The following is a 16864-nucleotide window of genomic DNA, read 5'->3' on the forward strand; positions in this document are numbered from 1 at the left end:
GAACAGTATCTCCATTACACAATTTGTCCTCTACAAAGCAATGACTTTATAGCCAATCAAATGCTACTTAGCTTTGTAGGTAAAGGTAGATAGACTGAATGAGGAATCAGTGATGGGTTCGACTGAGAATCTGTAATCTAATGTGAGGATGATCCATACCAACAGGGAAGTGCTAGATGGAAACAACCACAACCCAACCACAGGACAGAGAAGGGGAGAGTGAAGACCGTGCAAGATATGCCTAAATAGTGAAAAAAGTGACTGTAAAGAGTTGTGTAAAATGTATTTTAGATTTAGGGGTATTAAAATTCTATCAAACATCCTGTTACATCAGTGTTGCAGTAGTGGCTATAAAACTATATTTTCCACTTTGATCCCAGGTCGAGGTTGTGTTTGTTAAAGCAAATTAAGTCTTTGTTCATACACTTTGTATCTAAGCACTGCCATAAAAGATTTGTAGCACTTGGCATACAGTTTTTGATGATTTGACAAAACATTCAACTCAAGGTCCCTTTACTTGCAGTTTTCATCAGCAAAGAAAGATAAGCTTGGCAAACATGGACAAGAAGTGCTTTAACAAATATGAGGAAATTCCATCTGCTGGTGAAGACTGTGGTATGGTCAAAAGCTCCAGAACAAGTTGACTTTTGAGTTGACATTGTTCTGTCAACTGCTGTTTCTGAGGCCAAGAACAAACTGATATTTTTTTTGAAGGAAAATTGGTTAAAGAGGTCCTGATTCAACCCTGTAGAAATGTAAATGTTAGGTGACTATTTAATGACTAACTTGTGTGTACTTAAGACAGAAAAGAAAGAAAAGTAGTATTTCTCTTACCTCTTCGGCTGCACCTGTAACCACACTCCATATGATGTCAAGATGTACTGACCGCACTTTGAACACACTTAACATCATTGCAGAAAGTTGAGGACTTCACCACTGGAGCTCAAAAAAAAAAGATGTTCTTTGCTCTTTAACTTGAACTCTGTTAAAACATACAATACAAAAACAATACAACAAAACAATGACACAAACATTCAGAGTTAGCAATATCATTTAATCTTTCCCCCTCAGCTTAGAATCACTGTTGTACATAAGTTACATTTTGTTTTCTCAATTTCACAGGTTCATTTCATTTTTTTTTTCTCTTCAAACTTCCAGTTTGACCTCTGTCTCGTATCAAACAAAAAAAAAAAAGCAGATTGTATTATACAAAAATGCAAACCAATTTTCACACAGTGAATTCTCTTACAAAGTCATAAAATGGCGTAATAATGGCTACATCCACATTGGAGGAAGATAATTCTAGACATTCCTTAATGGAGTATAATATACATATAAAAACTTCTTTTTTCTTGCTGAAATCAAACCTGTACCTTAATTTAAGAGATATTTTACAAGGGAGTAATTATATAAAAAAGCCATTTGCGAATTTCCCCAGAAAGTCAGGGAATAAAATGTGAGCCTCAAACAGCAGTAACAGAGTTCAGTGGTCAAGGGTGGGAGTGGAGGGGTTAACTGGTTATGTAAACGAGGGCTAGAGGCAGCAGTTCCACTCAGAAACAAAAACACACAGGAGATTGAAATTAACATTTTTGCTACTTATTATATAGTAAACCACCCCGTAAGTCATTGTGTGTCAGTTCTGCTAAGCTAAAGGCATTTTAGGCTCATTCAGACCTGCATAGACCTATCAGGTAGAATCAGCATTGTGATAGTTTTGGTTGACTTGCACTGAAGAGAGAATGAGAAACATCATATTGAATTAACACCATTAAATGTTGCCAATTCATTGCCAAACCGCATTTTATCTTTTCAGAAGTCATTATACTTCTTGCGATTTATAACAGCAGAATTAAGCTGGGTTGCCAATTTTGTGTGAATAGCTGTCAAAGAGGAACAAAACTTGTGTGTGACTGTCACTCAAATACTCTTGTATCTCACTCGCTGTTGACTACACATCAGGTCAGATGATGCATTCAAGACTGTAAGACTTGCAGGTCAGTAAATTCACTCAACTATTGCAGAAACAAACAAAAAAAAAGAAAGAAAAAAGAACTACAAACCCAGCTAGGTCAACAACATTTCCATAGAAAAAACATAAAATTACACATTTTGATGAAAACCTTGAGATTTGGGTTATTGAATTGTTGTTGTTTGTATGACATTTTCCAAAGGGGGGGTGGGTCTGCTAGAGTCCATCAATATGACTCTAAATCATGCCAATTCAGTGTTAGTAATTTCTGAGGTCATCTCATGCTCCTAAAAGCAGACAAGGTAAAGGAGCATTGCAAGAGGATTTAAGGCCAACCTTTCATTAGAGACTTCCTGAACATCCTTGGGGGTGGGGGGTGGGAAAAAACCCCAACACTTTTCTAATACCTCAACACTATCACCCAGTACAGCACACTTTGAGGGGAAAAAAAACTTAAGTCAGGGTACATTTTCTACAATACAATCTAGCACACACAAAACTTCTCCATAAATTTTCCAAAGTTACAGAATTTTGTCTTCTTTGGAAGCATAGTCTATAAAGAACATCTTTGTTTGAACACAAACGATTAAGTGAACACACATCAATGCGCACAGAAGTCCTTCGTCTGGGAAAGGATAAAGTCTGTGTTGGCAACCAGTGGACAGAAAACAAATCAAACAACAAAAAGAAAATAAAAGTTTGCTGAGTCTAAGTAGAGATCATTTAATATAAATGCTGAGCGAGTAGAATAAGAGGTGGCACGTTAATAGTGCTTTAGTATATTAATGTATGTATACATACTTATATGTATAAGTGAGCTGTGTACCTAAACAATAAATGTAGCGAGAAAAACCAGAGGCTTTGAAGTGTGGTTGGAAAAACTGAAAAAAGAAAAGAAAAAAAAAAAAAAGAAAATCCCAAACATCCGCTATCAAGGGGCTAACAAATTGGAAGAGATGCCCATCAAGCAACCCAGATGACGATGACAGACACAAAAACATTTGTGTCTCTATTCCATTGACTCATCAGTTATCAGGGATTTGTCAAACTCTGTCAGTTTCTCAGTACCCCTCGTCTGACCATAATAGAGGCTCAACATTAAACTAAAACGACTTGACCCAGAGCGTCTCCTCTATCCTTCAACCGTTCAAGCGAAAAGGCTCACTTACTCTCAGCAGAGCTGTAAAACTGTTGTCAATCATGCTAATTGTTTACAGAAGGCAAAGAGCTCCATGTTGAGCATCAGCAGTAAACAATTTACATGATTTCATTTATTTTTTGAAGCCTCGAAGATCATTGAGGTTTTCCTCATTTGCAATGTCGAGATAGTTAAAATTGAAAAGAGGACAATACTCAGTGAAAAGTGGTTGTCATGATGAAGAGCAATAATAGCTATAATGGTGGTGATGATGACAGCAAGTTATAGAGAGAAAAATGTGATAAATTGAACAGAAGATTGTGCTACTCACCAGTGAAGATGCTTGAATATACTTATTACAATAAAACTGATCAGATCTAAAGGAGATTCTGTTTACACTTCAATAACCAACAACTATTATCCTCAGCTGTAAACATGATTTCAAATGTACTGTCTAGCTAAAAACACTAAACAGTCAGTCACTTTTCTGAGAGTACAAATGGTAAGTCTGGGTTTTACTCCAAATTCAAACATTTCATGACAGAGAGAAAGACGTGAATCCAATTAAACTAGGTGCCTTCACTCGGTAAGCTTCAACCCCCCACCCCCACCCCCCCCAAAATCGTAACAACGTAAAGCATGAAAAAATTAAACAAAATTCAACAAAAAGACACAAGGGAAGGCAACTTCATAGAAGTTAGGAGAACAAATGACAAGATAATCCCAATGGGGAGGCCTTTTGTGTGGCCAGATGAGAAGCTCTGAGGAGGGAAATCCTTATTCAGTTACCCTGACATTATAAAGTCAAGCTGACACTCATTCTCATGACTCCTGAAGCAGAAAGATGTATTCTCAAAAGCCAGATCATGTGCATTCACCACAAAACAAACAAAAAAAAAACAGCTATTTTTGAGCATGCTGTGACAAATGTCACAACATAATCGGCCAAGGCTGAATGCAGCTCTTTGGAGCACTGGCGAAAGGCATTGTAACCAAACCACGTCAGGTCACATCATAACCAAGAGAAGCACTAGTAGATTCCCTTATAGAAAACTTGTGGAAAGCTCCTTATCAAAAAGACTTGTTGCAATCTTTAAAACAGAATGCTTCAATTAAATATAGAATATACTGCTTTCAAGTACGAAACAGACATATGATGAGTTCATAAAATGCACTAATAAAAAAAAAAAAAATCATACTTCACATGGCAGGTGAGGAAGTGCACGTGGTGCAAAAGTGATGTCTAAAAACAATTTGCATCTCCATATTTGCTGAATACTGGTGGAACATTGTGCTGCTTTTCCCTCCTCAGACCATCTAGATCTGGGCAACCACTTTTTTTTTTTTACGATTCTGGGGGTGAGTAGCAAGCAACACAACCCTGCTGTTTCCTACAATACCTTCGCACATCATCAGATTGTAACAAGAGAAGTTCTTCAGAGCGCATGTGATGTGATGGTGATCTGCTCCTCTGTATCTAACCGTTCATTTACATGTATGCTAGGACAACTCAACCAAAAATCTTATATGGGAAAAATCAATCAAATACTTGACTATGTTTTGTGTTTATGAAGGATGGAATAGGTCTATTCATTCTGAATGAAGCTACAAATAAACTGTCAATATCACCACCATTTTCTCTTCCTGGTACATCTACTGCGAACCTTGTTAATCTATTATCCCAGTACAAAAGAAAAAAAATGAAATAACGAAACGCACACAAGAAATGTTATCATATGCCCTGGTTTCCAGGCAAGGAAAGTCATTAAAAAAAGCTCATTCACAGAACAAAAAGAAAGAAAATTCATATCACGGCAGATACTGCTCATCTTCTAAATAGAATGGGTGTATGTGTGCCTGTGCATGCTTTTCAATCGAGCATCTTGAGTGTGTGTGTGTGTGTGTGTGTGTGTGTGTGTGTGTGTGTGTGTGTGTGTGTGTGTGTGTGTACTGCCTAAGAGCAGGAATGGACGACGCCATTCTTCTGCATCTCTGAACCAGTGGCACCTGGGTCAGAACACAGGCTCAACGCAGATGTCTTATTGGTCAGTGACAGCATGGACCCGCCCACTGCACTTTCTTGCAGACTGCTGGAGCCGTTTGACACCTCGCTGAAAGGGGGACAAAGGACACAAGTGAGAAGTGGGACGAGCACAGGCAAATTATTGGGATATGCACATATTAAGGAAATTTACACATGACTGTATATGAAGTATGTGTATTCTCACCCAAGAGCCAGGGAGATTTCTTCCAGCTGAGTCTTGTGCTCTGGTTGTCCATTCTCTGCAGGTTTCATCTTGTACTGCTGAACATCGTGCGCTACTTGGTTTTCCTGGTTTGGAAATGGAGAAAACATGCTTAGATTCTGTTATTTGAGAGGCTGAATTGATTCTTAAAGAAAACCATTTAAAAAAAAACAAAAAAAAAAAAAACACAACTACGCCCCCCCCCCTACCATAGCCATCTCACGGGTCCTCTTGCCGATCTCTCTCTCCACCTGGTGGAGCTCCAGGCTTAGCTGTTCACTGGAGACAGCTGTTGCACTTGCTCCCCCTGCTGGCCACTTGGGCTGTTGCTGCTGCTGCACTGCTGCTGCTGCTGCTGCTGCCTGGCCCTGGCTGGGCTGTCCAGGCTGACCTGCCAATGCACTGGCTTCCCTCTGCAGCAGTAAAGAGTTACTGGCAGCCTGTAATATTGAAACAGGAAGTGAGGGGGATGAGTGTGCAATTTAAAAATTTCTGGCAATAACCAGAAGAAACACAGTATAAAATAGAATTACATTTTTTTAGATGTATTCAAGTATTTAAACATTATTGGAAATGCAGAATTTATCCAATCATTTTCTGTACTTTCCAGTCCTGTTGGAGAGTATACATACCTCCATGCTGTGCATCTGGGTCTGTTGGGTGATCTGCTGGTTGACCTGTTGCAGCTCAATTTTTAACTGTTCTCTGTCTGGGGCTGCCATAGGTAGGCTGTGAGGGTGACATACAGTAAGAAATTTGTGAGAAAAAAAAGTTTCATACATGTATTTCTGTCATTTTTTTAAAAGCATGATCAGTAGTATCATGTTATGAATGTTAAAAAGACAACAAGAAAACCAAATGGAGGCCTCACCGCTCACTAAAGTGTCCCTGAGAGGAGGCGGCAGTCTGGTGGGAGGGGTATGAAGCTCCACCCCATCCTCCATGGCTTCCATATGTGTATTCTGCTGTAGGCAAGGGGGTAAAATGGTTGTCAGAAATGTTTTCATGACAATCTGAAATGATTAAACACCACAAATATGTGAAATGACCACAGTTAAACAGGTAGGTGTGGTCAGTGTTGACAAAATTAATCGAGAATTTGTCAATATCAATAGATTCAATTGAACTATTTTTGTTTAATCATTTAGGTTTTTTTCAGTTTTCTTTAATGTTTTAATCTCAAGCATTTCAGAAATAATTTTGATAAAATTTCACTTGACATGAGAAAACAGAATATCAATCTCTCAATATTAATATTTTAGAGAGCTCATCTAGAATAAAATTAATTATTGACCATCCCTAATTAGCAGTATCCTACTCTACCTGAGTGTATAGTTAGGAATGCAGCAAGACAAATACCTCAGAGTCAGCCGAATTCCAGAAATGATATGGGGATTAGAGTACTGCACGGGCTGCATATTTTTTTCTGAATCAGACCCAAGCCAGAGAGAGTAGTAACCGAACAACGACCTGAGCCTGATGCCGTTAATGTAAGCTGAAGAGTTTGTGTTTCCCTGTCATACAGTTGTTGTTATCATGGGCTCCTAAAATGACTGTGACTTTATATAGGCTAAGTGTAGATTTTTCTTTTAATACACACACACATTAGGAAATGTCATCAGCAATTTGAAGCATCCTAATTTGTAGTACTTAAAAAGTCAAATCTTCACTGCTTATTCATTGGCTGATGTGACTGAACTTGGCCCAACCCATCAGGTCGCATCAGGCTACCGATGGGAATCGAGAATCGGTTCCAAATTGTCCAAAACTTATCAATTCCTTTTATTGATGCTGGCATGTTTTTTCACTATGTGCTCTGCAAATTACACAAGCACCCCGGCCTCAATGTCGTGTCAAATCAGGTTTCAATGTTTGCTTACAACTTTGATCAGTGTGAAGCGGAACTATCCCAGCCACAAAAAGAGAACAAAAAAACTAATAAAACAACAACAGTGAATGGCAGAAACAGTGATCAGGTTAACATGTGTTCTGTCCTTTCCAAGTTTGATGTGAGCAAATTAAGATATACTATTTATTATGTTTGATAAATGCCAATGGGCAATGGTGTTTATAAACTGCAGCTCAGAAAAAATAGCCATCGCCGCACATGAACAAACAGTCCATCTGCACCAAATGAAACACACACGGGCTAGGGTCGAGTAGCCACCCTTTATGTTGTTGTGCACATGGTTTCTTACCTGGCATGGCCATATGTTTAGAATTTGGGTTCTGGGGAGTGGAGGCCATAGCCTGCACTGGGCCGGTGGTCTGGTAGCCTGTTTTTGAGGTGCGGGAGATGGCACCAAAACGTGATACAGTGGGCTGGGGGCCAAACGGGATAATGGGGTCATCGTCCTTGACTTCTGCACCCCTCCGAGGAGCATCCAGCGATGGTTCCCTCAGACCCTTAGCCTCCACATTCTGACGGACAGATGAACAGGGAGAGGTAAAGAAAGAAGAGGTTATGCTATGGAGAGGAAAAAAAATAATTCTAGACAGAATTACAATACATCCAAGAATCTAACATTTTCCCACACCTAATGTTTACACGGGAAAACTCACCATCATCTCCATGCTACCAGGAACCATAACATCTTTGGGTTTGGCATCCTTTGTGCCAATGTAGGAGCCAATGGTTTCACAAGACCAGGGAGAGTATTGCCCTGCATAGTCAGGCTCTCTGCATTTCACAATGGTTTTGGAGTTCTCCTCACCATACTGCAGACACAAAATATTAAACGAGAGAAAGAAAGAAAGCTGTCACTAATACTTACTTGCATTCACAGTCAACCAATACTTCTCTTTTTACTATTATACTGCCATGCCATCTACACTTCTTGAATCATTTGTCAGATCTTTCAGTTTAATGCCTGTGAGCAATCTGAAAGAGTCTCAAAGAAATTCACTCTGTGCTAACCTCTGGAGGGTAGTCGCTGGGGAAGGGATGAGAAAGAGTGGGGGAGGCAGCGAATGGTGGAGGAGAGATGACCTTCCTTTCCTCCAGCTGGGATAACAGCTCCTGCCGACGTCGGTGCAGATAGTCCAGGCTGGCCTGTGGACCACTATATGATGGCCCCTAAGACACACAAGCAGAAATATTGCTGGTCAACTACTGGCAGTTATCTCAGTGTTTTGTAACTAGTATGACGACACAAGAAGGTAAAGTTTCAAAGAGTTTGAATGAAAATCAATCTAAACCCTCACTCACCCTGACATAAGCCCTCATGGGTGGCGCCTGGGCACCTGGTGGATAGTAGCCATCTGGTGGGTACCTATCCCGGGCACTGGGCTCTGGGTGGTACAGTGAGTTAGCCTGTGCTGCTGATGGCGGGGGAACATCCAGAGGGGCAGGGCTCATTCTGACTAGGTTATCCCTCTGAGATGGGTAAGGCTGTGGGGGAGGTGGTGGGCCAGTGTAGGTTCCATGGCGACCTCGGTCATAGTGTGGAGGGTGAGGGTAGGAGAAGGTTGGGCCAGAGTGAGGAGCCTGATACGGGCGCTCTGGAGGGCCATAGCCAGGGTAGGGGTCCTGGTAAGGGGGTCCTGACTCACTTGGGGGAGGTGGGTTACGAATGTAATCCCGAGGAACATACTGTGGTGGCTGCTGGTAGGGGTACCCTGAGAAATAAAAGGCAGAATATTATTAACATCACTTTTGTAATTGATTTATAAGTATTAAAGTAAAACATATTTTCATTAGTCTCACATACAATTATTCAGTTAACTTAACCCATACCTGTGGCATACTGCGGGGGCTCATACTGAGAAGCAGAAGGTGGTGGGCGAGTGTCATAGCACATCTCAGGAAGCTGCGGCTGGGGGTACACTGGAGAACTTCTAGGTACCACAGGCATGTGCTTCACCCCAGAGAGGTGGTCGGCTGGCATCCTTGGATGGGCCATGGCATGAGGTGGCAGAGGCATACCAGGTTTGGGTACAGAGTCCAGGCTATAGGAATAAAACGTTTAGGTTCATAACTAAAATGTTTCAAGTTAAAAAAAAAAGTGTCAGGAAGTATCTAATCCTTCTCTGAAAAATATCTTCCAGGTAATTTTATTAATAGCTTGAACCATTAAAGTAGAGATTCAAAATACATTGCAATCAGCTGGTGTCAATCAGAACAGAAATCTGCAGACCTGATGGCAGACTGTGGCCTATTCTTCAGCTGCTAACTAAATTAACATACAGAGAGTAGAGAGTACTTTACTTACACATCAGGTGGTGATCCTGGGGCACTGGGACTCCCTCCATCCATCTTGACGGGTTTACGCAACAGTTCATATGGGACTGTGTCTGTGCCGCGAGCAATGAGCTGGGGCAAAGAGGGTGCAACACTGCCATTGGGGAGGGGTGAAGGCTTCCGGGTCACTGCTACATCAAGAGGAAGGCCCTCATCTGGCATGAGCCCTCCTGGGCCAGGGAGGCGAGCTGCCAGACGCTTGTTCATTTTACGATACCTGACAAGTATAAAACACAGTATAAAGTTTATAAGAGAAGCAGTGGTCCTTTTGGATAAAAAAGAGAAGGACAATGATTTCAAATCAACTGCAATATCTAATTTAAAAATGTAAATAATGCCTCATGTTGATATTTGTCACACTCACTTCTCCAGTTCTTCCTGAGAGTGAGCAAAGGTACAGCTGGCTCCACGAGGACAGCCTCCTTTCTGCTTCATGTCACGACACATGTATGTCTTGTACTTGCTGTGCTGAGGAGGCTAAAGAGAGACATTAGGTGTTAATAAAATAGAGAACACTCTGACTTGTTTGTCATGGTAAAATCCAATTTATGGAACTTGCCTGGCATGACAAAAAGCAATCTGATCTGTGTTAACACTCAGTACTCTTCTTGATAAACATTACAATTAAGGCTGATATGACAAAATGAATTGTCACAATATTGTTTAGCAAACGCCTCAGAATTGATAGACTTGTTGCAAAAAAAATAAAAAAATAATAAAAAGGAAAAAAATATCAAGTGTCTTATCAAGGTGCTGGGCCACCATGAGCTGTCAAAACATATTTCTACAAGTCTCTGGAACTATTGGACGGATTAACAGCGTTCCTATTCCAAGCTCTTTTCAGGTTCAAATAGAAAAACTGACTTGTTGAGGATCAGCTCCTTTCTTGCTGTGGTTCTGGATGAAGTCCACCAGGCCATGCACCACTGTCTTCACTGCTACCAACCCCTTCTCAAGCTGCTCCCATGTAGGAGGCGGGGCATCTGGGGAGACAAAGAGATATGAGGAAAAACCTATTCTGTTTGAATATTCAGGCCTGCAAACTCAAAGGTGATCTACACAAAGACTTCGCAGGTATAATTATTTCAAATTCTGCTACTTACATAAACCTGAACAAGACTAGTATACAGCTGGACTTTATATGGGTGTACGTAGGGTGTGATTGGTGGGGAAAAAATCTGTTGTTTCTTACCAGGACTGGGATCAATGTTGGCCAGTAGTTCCAGGTGGGGCCGCAGTCTGTTGAGGTTGGCTGGGTCACCGGTCCTCTGCAGCGCAATCGTCAGCTCCTGGACACTCTGAGCAAAAGACGCCGGGGTCTGCAGCTATGCCAGAAGCACAAAGGAGAGATGGAGTTACTGTTTTGGTAGTTTAATGGCTGACAGGCTTCATGTATATTATGTAGGAGCATGCTTTGATATATACAGTAGCAGATTACTCTATGTGGAAAAATATGGGATACAAACAAAAACAAACATTTACTTATCTTACTCACCTTATCTATGATAGACTGCATATGTGACTTGTGAGACTGATCTCCATATAACAGAGAAGACCACTGGTCAGGTGCGATACGCAGCCCTCCCTCCATGGCAATCTGAACAATCTGAGAGTCATGCTCGCGCCGCAGAGCCTCGTAAGTGCGAAACTCCTCTTTCAGCTGCATCAGGGATGAATCTTCATCACGTTTGGTCACCTGGATCGCCACAGAAGAAGTTGTTAGTTGAATATTTTATTTCCTCTGTTGGTTTCTACTACACAGAGTTTCATTTCCTGTTTTATACTCATTATGGTGTTGAATTAACAATGATTTTTAAAAACGAGAATCTCTTCACAGTTTGCAAAAAATTACCTACAGGATTTCACACAAACATCAAGAAAATGAATGAAATTTCTTCTGGTTCCCAGCCAGAAACATACCTTGAAGCAGGAGGCCCTGTAGAGGAGCTGCACCACATGACCTATGCTAGTTTTAGAGGCCTGTGGGAAGCGTGGCTCAAGCCTCTGGACTACAAAGAGAACTAACACCTTCCTGGAAAGAGCAGAGCCATCCTCTAGAGCAAGAAGAACCAACTTTAGAGCTTCCTCCTGCATGGCTGGGGGAGAAAAAAAACACAAACATAAAAATCACAAGGAACAGTTGATTGCCAAAAAGGCCACCATTTACTGAGGACATATGGACTGCTTTGGGGCTTGTTTCACTTTGCAGGTAATGGGAAAACATTTTACCTGGGCCGAGAAACTGACATCCTCGTGCACGGACAGCAGCCCACAGATTGGAGGAGAGCTGCTGTGGATTCTGGTGCTGCAAGATGAGTTCAGTGACAGTTCGCTCACCCAGAGAGCGGGCAGCTCTCATGGCTCTAACGCGGCCTTCCTCTTCCACCAGTTGGCAGTGGACCAGAGTTACCAGTTTCCTCTGCATGGGTCGACTCAGTATGCTCTGGGCCGTGCTGCTCAGACCCACGCCTGGTTAGAGATTAGATTGGACCATAGGTGAATCAAGGGAATAAACAAAGAAACATATCCTTGTATTATTACATACCAGTATACCACATTTATATGAATAAAGGAAGATGAATAATTCATGGCACCCTGTCAGTATAAAGCAATACTACAACAGTACCTCAAAATAAAGTCTCTATAAAACTGAACTGATACATCACAGGGACCTTGAAAACATTTTTATTTGTAGTTTTAGTTATGCTTTAAAACATACCTATTTCAATTGTTACAATAAGATACATTTTGTTACTAGCTTTTAACGGCTAATCAATTGTTAGTAATAATTCACAATTTCAATCAAGGAATCAATCAATCAATCAATCATATTCCATTATTAATCATTAATATGGTCAATGATTAAGAAAATCTTTAATTAAAACTAGCACATCTAATGTTTAGAGTTCTTTTTACATAGTGTAAATGGTCTGAACAAAAACAATTAAAAGGTATATCTCTTTAAAGCTGTATTTAAAGCGGTATAATATAAATATAAAATGTCACTATAACCACTTTAAAAACAAGCCTTAATCAAAGCTAGGTGTGAGATAATAAAGTTCTGCTTTTGTGTTTTTAATGACACTACATATTTAACAGATACAGTAACTGGCAAGACTCCAGATCAAACTAACTGATTTGAGCTTTAACCACAAGATTCTTCAATCCCTGTTCAGACATTAAAATATCCTGTTTTAATCCTTCACATTATAATGTCACAAATTAGTTGAGTAACAGAATAATATAGTATTTTACAGTACTAATACTAGTATTTATTCAGCTTCTGACTAATGACAAGGTCAAATACTGAATCATCTGACATATCTTCTACATGTAATTTAAGAGGTGTTGTTTATAAACATGTTTACAAGAAAAGTCCATTTAACATGTGATAAGTCATATTCACAACTTCGTAAGTGGAAATTTTCAGACAGCTCCAAGTTCATGAGTTGTAACATATACTGAAGTTTTTAAAAACGTTGGTCCAAATGGAAATCACTGATTACTTTTTTCATGACTTGTTTCCTACTCGTTTTTCCCAGCATGACATTAACATGCAGAAAAAACAAACTCATACACCATTTTTGAAAAGGGAACAAGGTCATGTCATTTACAGTCACCTAGCAACAGTGTTCTCACATCTTAAACCACTTGAACACCAAGATTACTGTTTGTGAACTTCCCATATTGAAAACAACCTCCAGAGTCTAATTTGAAGGCACCAAAGAGTGTCAATGAATCATAATAAAGAAAGAACAAATGATAAGGGTAACAAGCATGTGTTTGTGTATCAAGTACCTCGGGTGTTGCTGAGGGGTTTGAGGTAGAGGGCCAGCTCCTCCACACACTGCCTGGCCTCCTCATAATGCTGCGAGTCCTCGGGACTGGTAATCAAGGCAACTGGCTGAGCCTTGGGAACCTGCAGCACAACACAGTGGGGGAAAGAATTAGGACAACCCATGGCAATAGCTGAAAGCTTTTTTTTTTTTTTTTTTTTTTTTTTTTTTTTTTTTTTTTTACAATTATGTCTTAACAATGTTTTAGTATGTGTAGTGGAACACACCTTATTTTATTTTCATTATCTTTTCATTTATACTATTCTTTCAAAGAAATATGCCACACAACTGTCAAGTACCGTCACAAGCTCTTTCTTTAGAACTCCATTATTATCTTATAAGAGAACTGTTTGGTGATGTTTCTGTGACAAATTCTAGAGTATGTTCCACTAATTAATTTGTTTTGCCAGGGCCATTCTTACACTACACTCGGAGCAAAAAAAATTTCTCATGGCTTTATGAACTGCATCTATCCTGGTTGACAATTCTAATAAACAGCATTCAGAATTGAGCCATGGCACTGCAAAAAATAATTGCACATGATGCTGTATCACACTTAGTAGTTGGGACACTTAAATTTCAATAACTAATAGACATCCAACCTATCAAAATAACTCCACCATATTTAATAAATTCCTTTTGATTCAATACAGACAGGAAACAGTGCTCCTAACACTGGTACAGAACAACCATAACAACTTCCATTTATATCGTGGCATACTAATTTGATTGGACATTGTACACTACTAACCTGTATGAGCAAAGATATGCAAGACAGTCTGCTAAAAGACAAGACTTCAGAATCAAGACTATATCAGACACACAACAGAGTCATGGTTGATACACTAACGTTATTTATTATGTGGTATATACCTGGAAACTTGGCCAACAATGCCAAAAAACCATTAACTGCGCCTCACCCTGTTGGTCAAACACTGACTCAGAGAGATATAGCTTTACTGATTGCACTCAGTAAACCAACAGAATTAAAGTTATTGCTCAATGACTAGAGTGTGACTCATAAAAGGAATCTCCAAGCTATGTGCAAATCATGTAATAGCCCGTGTGCAACGCTCTAATGCAGTCCATAAACAGTTTTTACAGAAAACATCAAATTGTCAAGATAGGAATGGTATCGTAAAATTTCCACTAATCAAACACAAAACACATTACTAAGCTGTTATCCTTAACCATTAGATCTCCATCCTAAATTGCCAAGCATGAGTACAAATACACAAAGACACGTCTTACCTGGCCTCCTACCAGCTGCAACAGGGCTGTGTTGACGGGTAGCTGCTCAATGTCTGTGCTGATGGCTGTCTGGTCAAAGGGACAGGCCTTACGGTGCAACTTGTTCAGGCACATCTTGCAGACAGTGTGTCCACAGCCCAAACTGATGGGCCTGCGAACAGTCTCCTCAAATGTCTGTGTGCAGATTGGGCACAGCAGGAACTCTGTCCATTGTGGTGCTTGCACTGGCATGGTTATATGTTGATGGGATGAGTGTGTGTAAATATATGTAACTTTTACACAGAGAAAAAAAATATAATAATAATAATATATATATGGAAGATTCCACTGGAATCAAGATTTTTTTTCTTCCGAACTCAATCGTTCTTAAATGTCCTCACACATTGTGGATTTTGGATCACATCGCGTGATGAATACTGCAAAAGAGAAAGACAATGTTAATTAAATTTATGCAATCCACATTTTCCAGTTTGCATACAACACAAAGTGTACCTTTATATTCCTCTTTATCTTATATTTCAGCAGTATCTAAGTGCACTAACAAAACGTGGTTGTGTTGTGTATGAGTGCATTTGTACCTACGGAATGCATTAAAGGCAGTAGGATGGCTAAGTAGGTTTATCGTCTAACTGCTGATACTGGAAAAAACAAAACATTTCTAATTGTAAGTTAATTTGGCTTTGACTACTCGCTAGTATGCGTTGTTCAGCCGTAATACAAAACAAATGAAAAAGAAACCAGATGTGACACAGCACATATTTCGAAAATACAGATGAAACGAGCGACGGAGAAGAACCAAAACAACTGCTGTATGGCCTACTTAGAAGAGCTGGTTAACACTATGACTGTGGACAAAGGGTCCTGAAGAGGCTAACAACCAAGTCCCTCTGCGCTAACTTGTTATGAAGCTAACGTTTGCTAATAGAGTTCGGTAACATTGTTCTACCATTAAGCTAAACACGTAAAAGATTACTTCAATTTGCGTAAATGAATTTTCTAACGCGGCTGTAATCATCTTGACGTTTGGTTATACACCCATTAATGATTTAACTGACATGAGCTTTGCTGGCTAATTGTAGATAATGTTAGCTTACTTTTAGCAAGCTAAGCTATGGGTGGCTAGTTTGCTAGGCAGGCTAACGAGCAAACGTCATTTGATTAAAAAAACCCATTACTAACTAATCTAAAACCTATCTTTGGTTGGTCATGAGAACGTCGTTACTCTGAATGTAGCTATGGTTGTGAAGCTATTACGCAGCCAAGAACATTAGTTCCAATCTCGTCTAATGGTCAAGGAAACGATAGCTTGAGACAAACCACAGTGACACTGGAAAGTGGAGCCATTTGACTTGCAACAGCGAGATTATGTAACGCTACCATCCGAAACTACCAAGCAACCCAACTGCCTTGAAAATGTATTTATTTTTCCCGGACACAATAATGTCACCGTTATGTCGATTAAATGTTCTTAATCATATTGATACGGTGTTCTCGTCGCACCTTGAGAGGCAGCTAGGACAAATACTCTCCTTGTTGGACTGAGCACATAAGGCTAACAAGCTAGCGAAGAAACCGTACTCCTCCCTGTGGTAGCAGTTAGCTTGTTAGCTAGCTGCCTATCGTGTTAGCAAAAACTATCCATAGCTATGCGTCATTAATTTAACTAAAACAAAACGTGCAACTTCTGCTGTTAGTTTCCATCAGGACTAATATATAATTATTGTCGATACTACTCACTCATTCCAAAAGACTTGGAAGATTTTCATCCATTTTCAGAAAATTGTTGCGATATTTTCTTGCCATGTCGACTGTGCAGCTTAGCTGCTGCCGAGGTTTGGGGAGGGTGTGAACTCGACAACAGACTAGCCGGTTACAGCTAGCTGGGAAAGATGTATGTGTGTGTGTGTGTGTGTGTGTGTGTGTGTGTATGTGTGTATGTACACGCCAATGGCGCCCTCTACTGACATTGAACTGCATGCACAGCAACAGCGACACAAAACTGAGCAGCATCTGCCAGAGTCTGATCACATCTGGGGATTGTGACAACTGGCAGGCAGAACATTGTTCCAATTAGGCTGAATGTGCACGAGCGCACACGCGCGCGCGCGCGCGCGTGTGTGTGCGTGTGTGCGTGCGCGCGCGCACTCGCCTCTATGAAAACAAAGATAAATAAATAGATAG

At 40.2% G+C, this 16864-nt stretch overlaps 1 protein-coding gene across 2 annotated transcripts; it reads right to left on the reverse strand.

Moving 5' to 3' along the window:
• Window positions 1–1033: 1033 nt before the first annotated feature.
• On the reverse strand, window positions 1034–16507 carry rc3h1 (ring finger and CCCH-type domains 1). 2 transcript variants are annotated; one of them, XM_022755274.1, is made up of 20 exons: window positions 16421–16507; window positions 14684–15099; window positions 13395–13515; window positions 11826–12065; window positions 11517–11692; window positions 11092–11292; window positions 10789–10921; window positions 10461–10579; window positions 9961–10073; window positions 9568–9813; window positions 9093–9304; window positions 8565–8974; window positions 8274–8432; window positions 7919–8074; window positions 7555–7777; window positions 6228–6318; window positions 5989–6085; window positions 5566–5796; window positions 5339–5442; window positions 1034–5221 (listed from the first exon to the last, which is right to left on the reverse strand). In XM_022755274.1, exons 2-20 carry the CDS (start codon window positions 14912–14914, stop codon window positions 5065–5067), a joined length of 3420 nt encoding a protein of 1139 aa, XP_022610995.1. In that variant the 5' UTR covers window positions 14915–15099; window positions 16421–16507; the 3' UTR covers window positions 1034–5064. The 2 variants fall into 2 exon arrangements, with proteins under 2 accessions (XP_022610995.1, XP_022610994.1); XM_022755273.1 differs by having other exon boundaries at window positions 6228–6321.
• Between the last annotated feature and the right edge of the window lie 357 nt (window positions 16508–16864).

Source organism: Seriola dumerili, unplaced genomic scaffold, assembly GCF_002260705.1.
Source record: "Seriola dumerili isolate Sdu_G_001 unplaced genomic scaffold, Sdu_1.0 BDQW01000226.1, whole genome shotgun sequence".
Taxonomy (NCBI): domain Eukaryota; kingdom Metazoa; phylum Chordata; class Actinopteri; order Carangiformes; family Carangidae; genus Seriola; species Seriola dumerili.

Excerpts from the sequence above, each read along its gene's own strand:
- rc3h1 (XM_022755273.1), bottom strand. The coding sequence starts at position 14,914 with ATGCCAGTGCAAGCACCACAATGGACAGAGTTCCTGCTGTGCCCAATC. Across the intron at positions 8,075-8,273 it reads CCAGCGACTACCCTCCAGAG|TATGGTGAGGAGAACTCCAA; the intron begins GTTAGCACAGAG and ends TTGTGTCTGCAG. Across the intron at positions 5,222-5,338 it reads GAAATCTCCCTGGCTCTTGG|CGAGGTGTCAAACGGCTCCA; the intron begins GTGAGAATACAC and ends TCCCCCTTTCAG.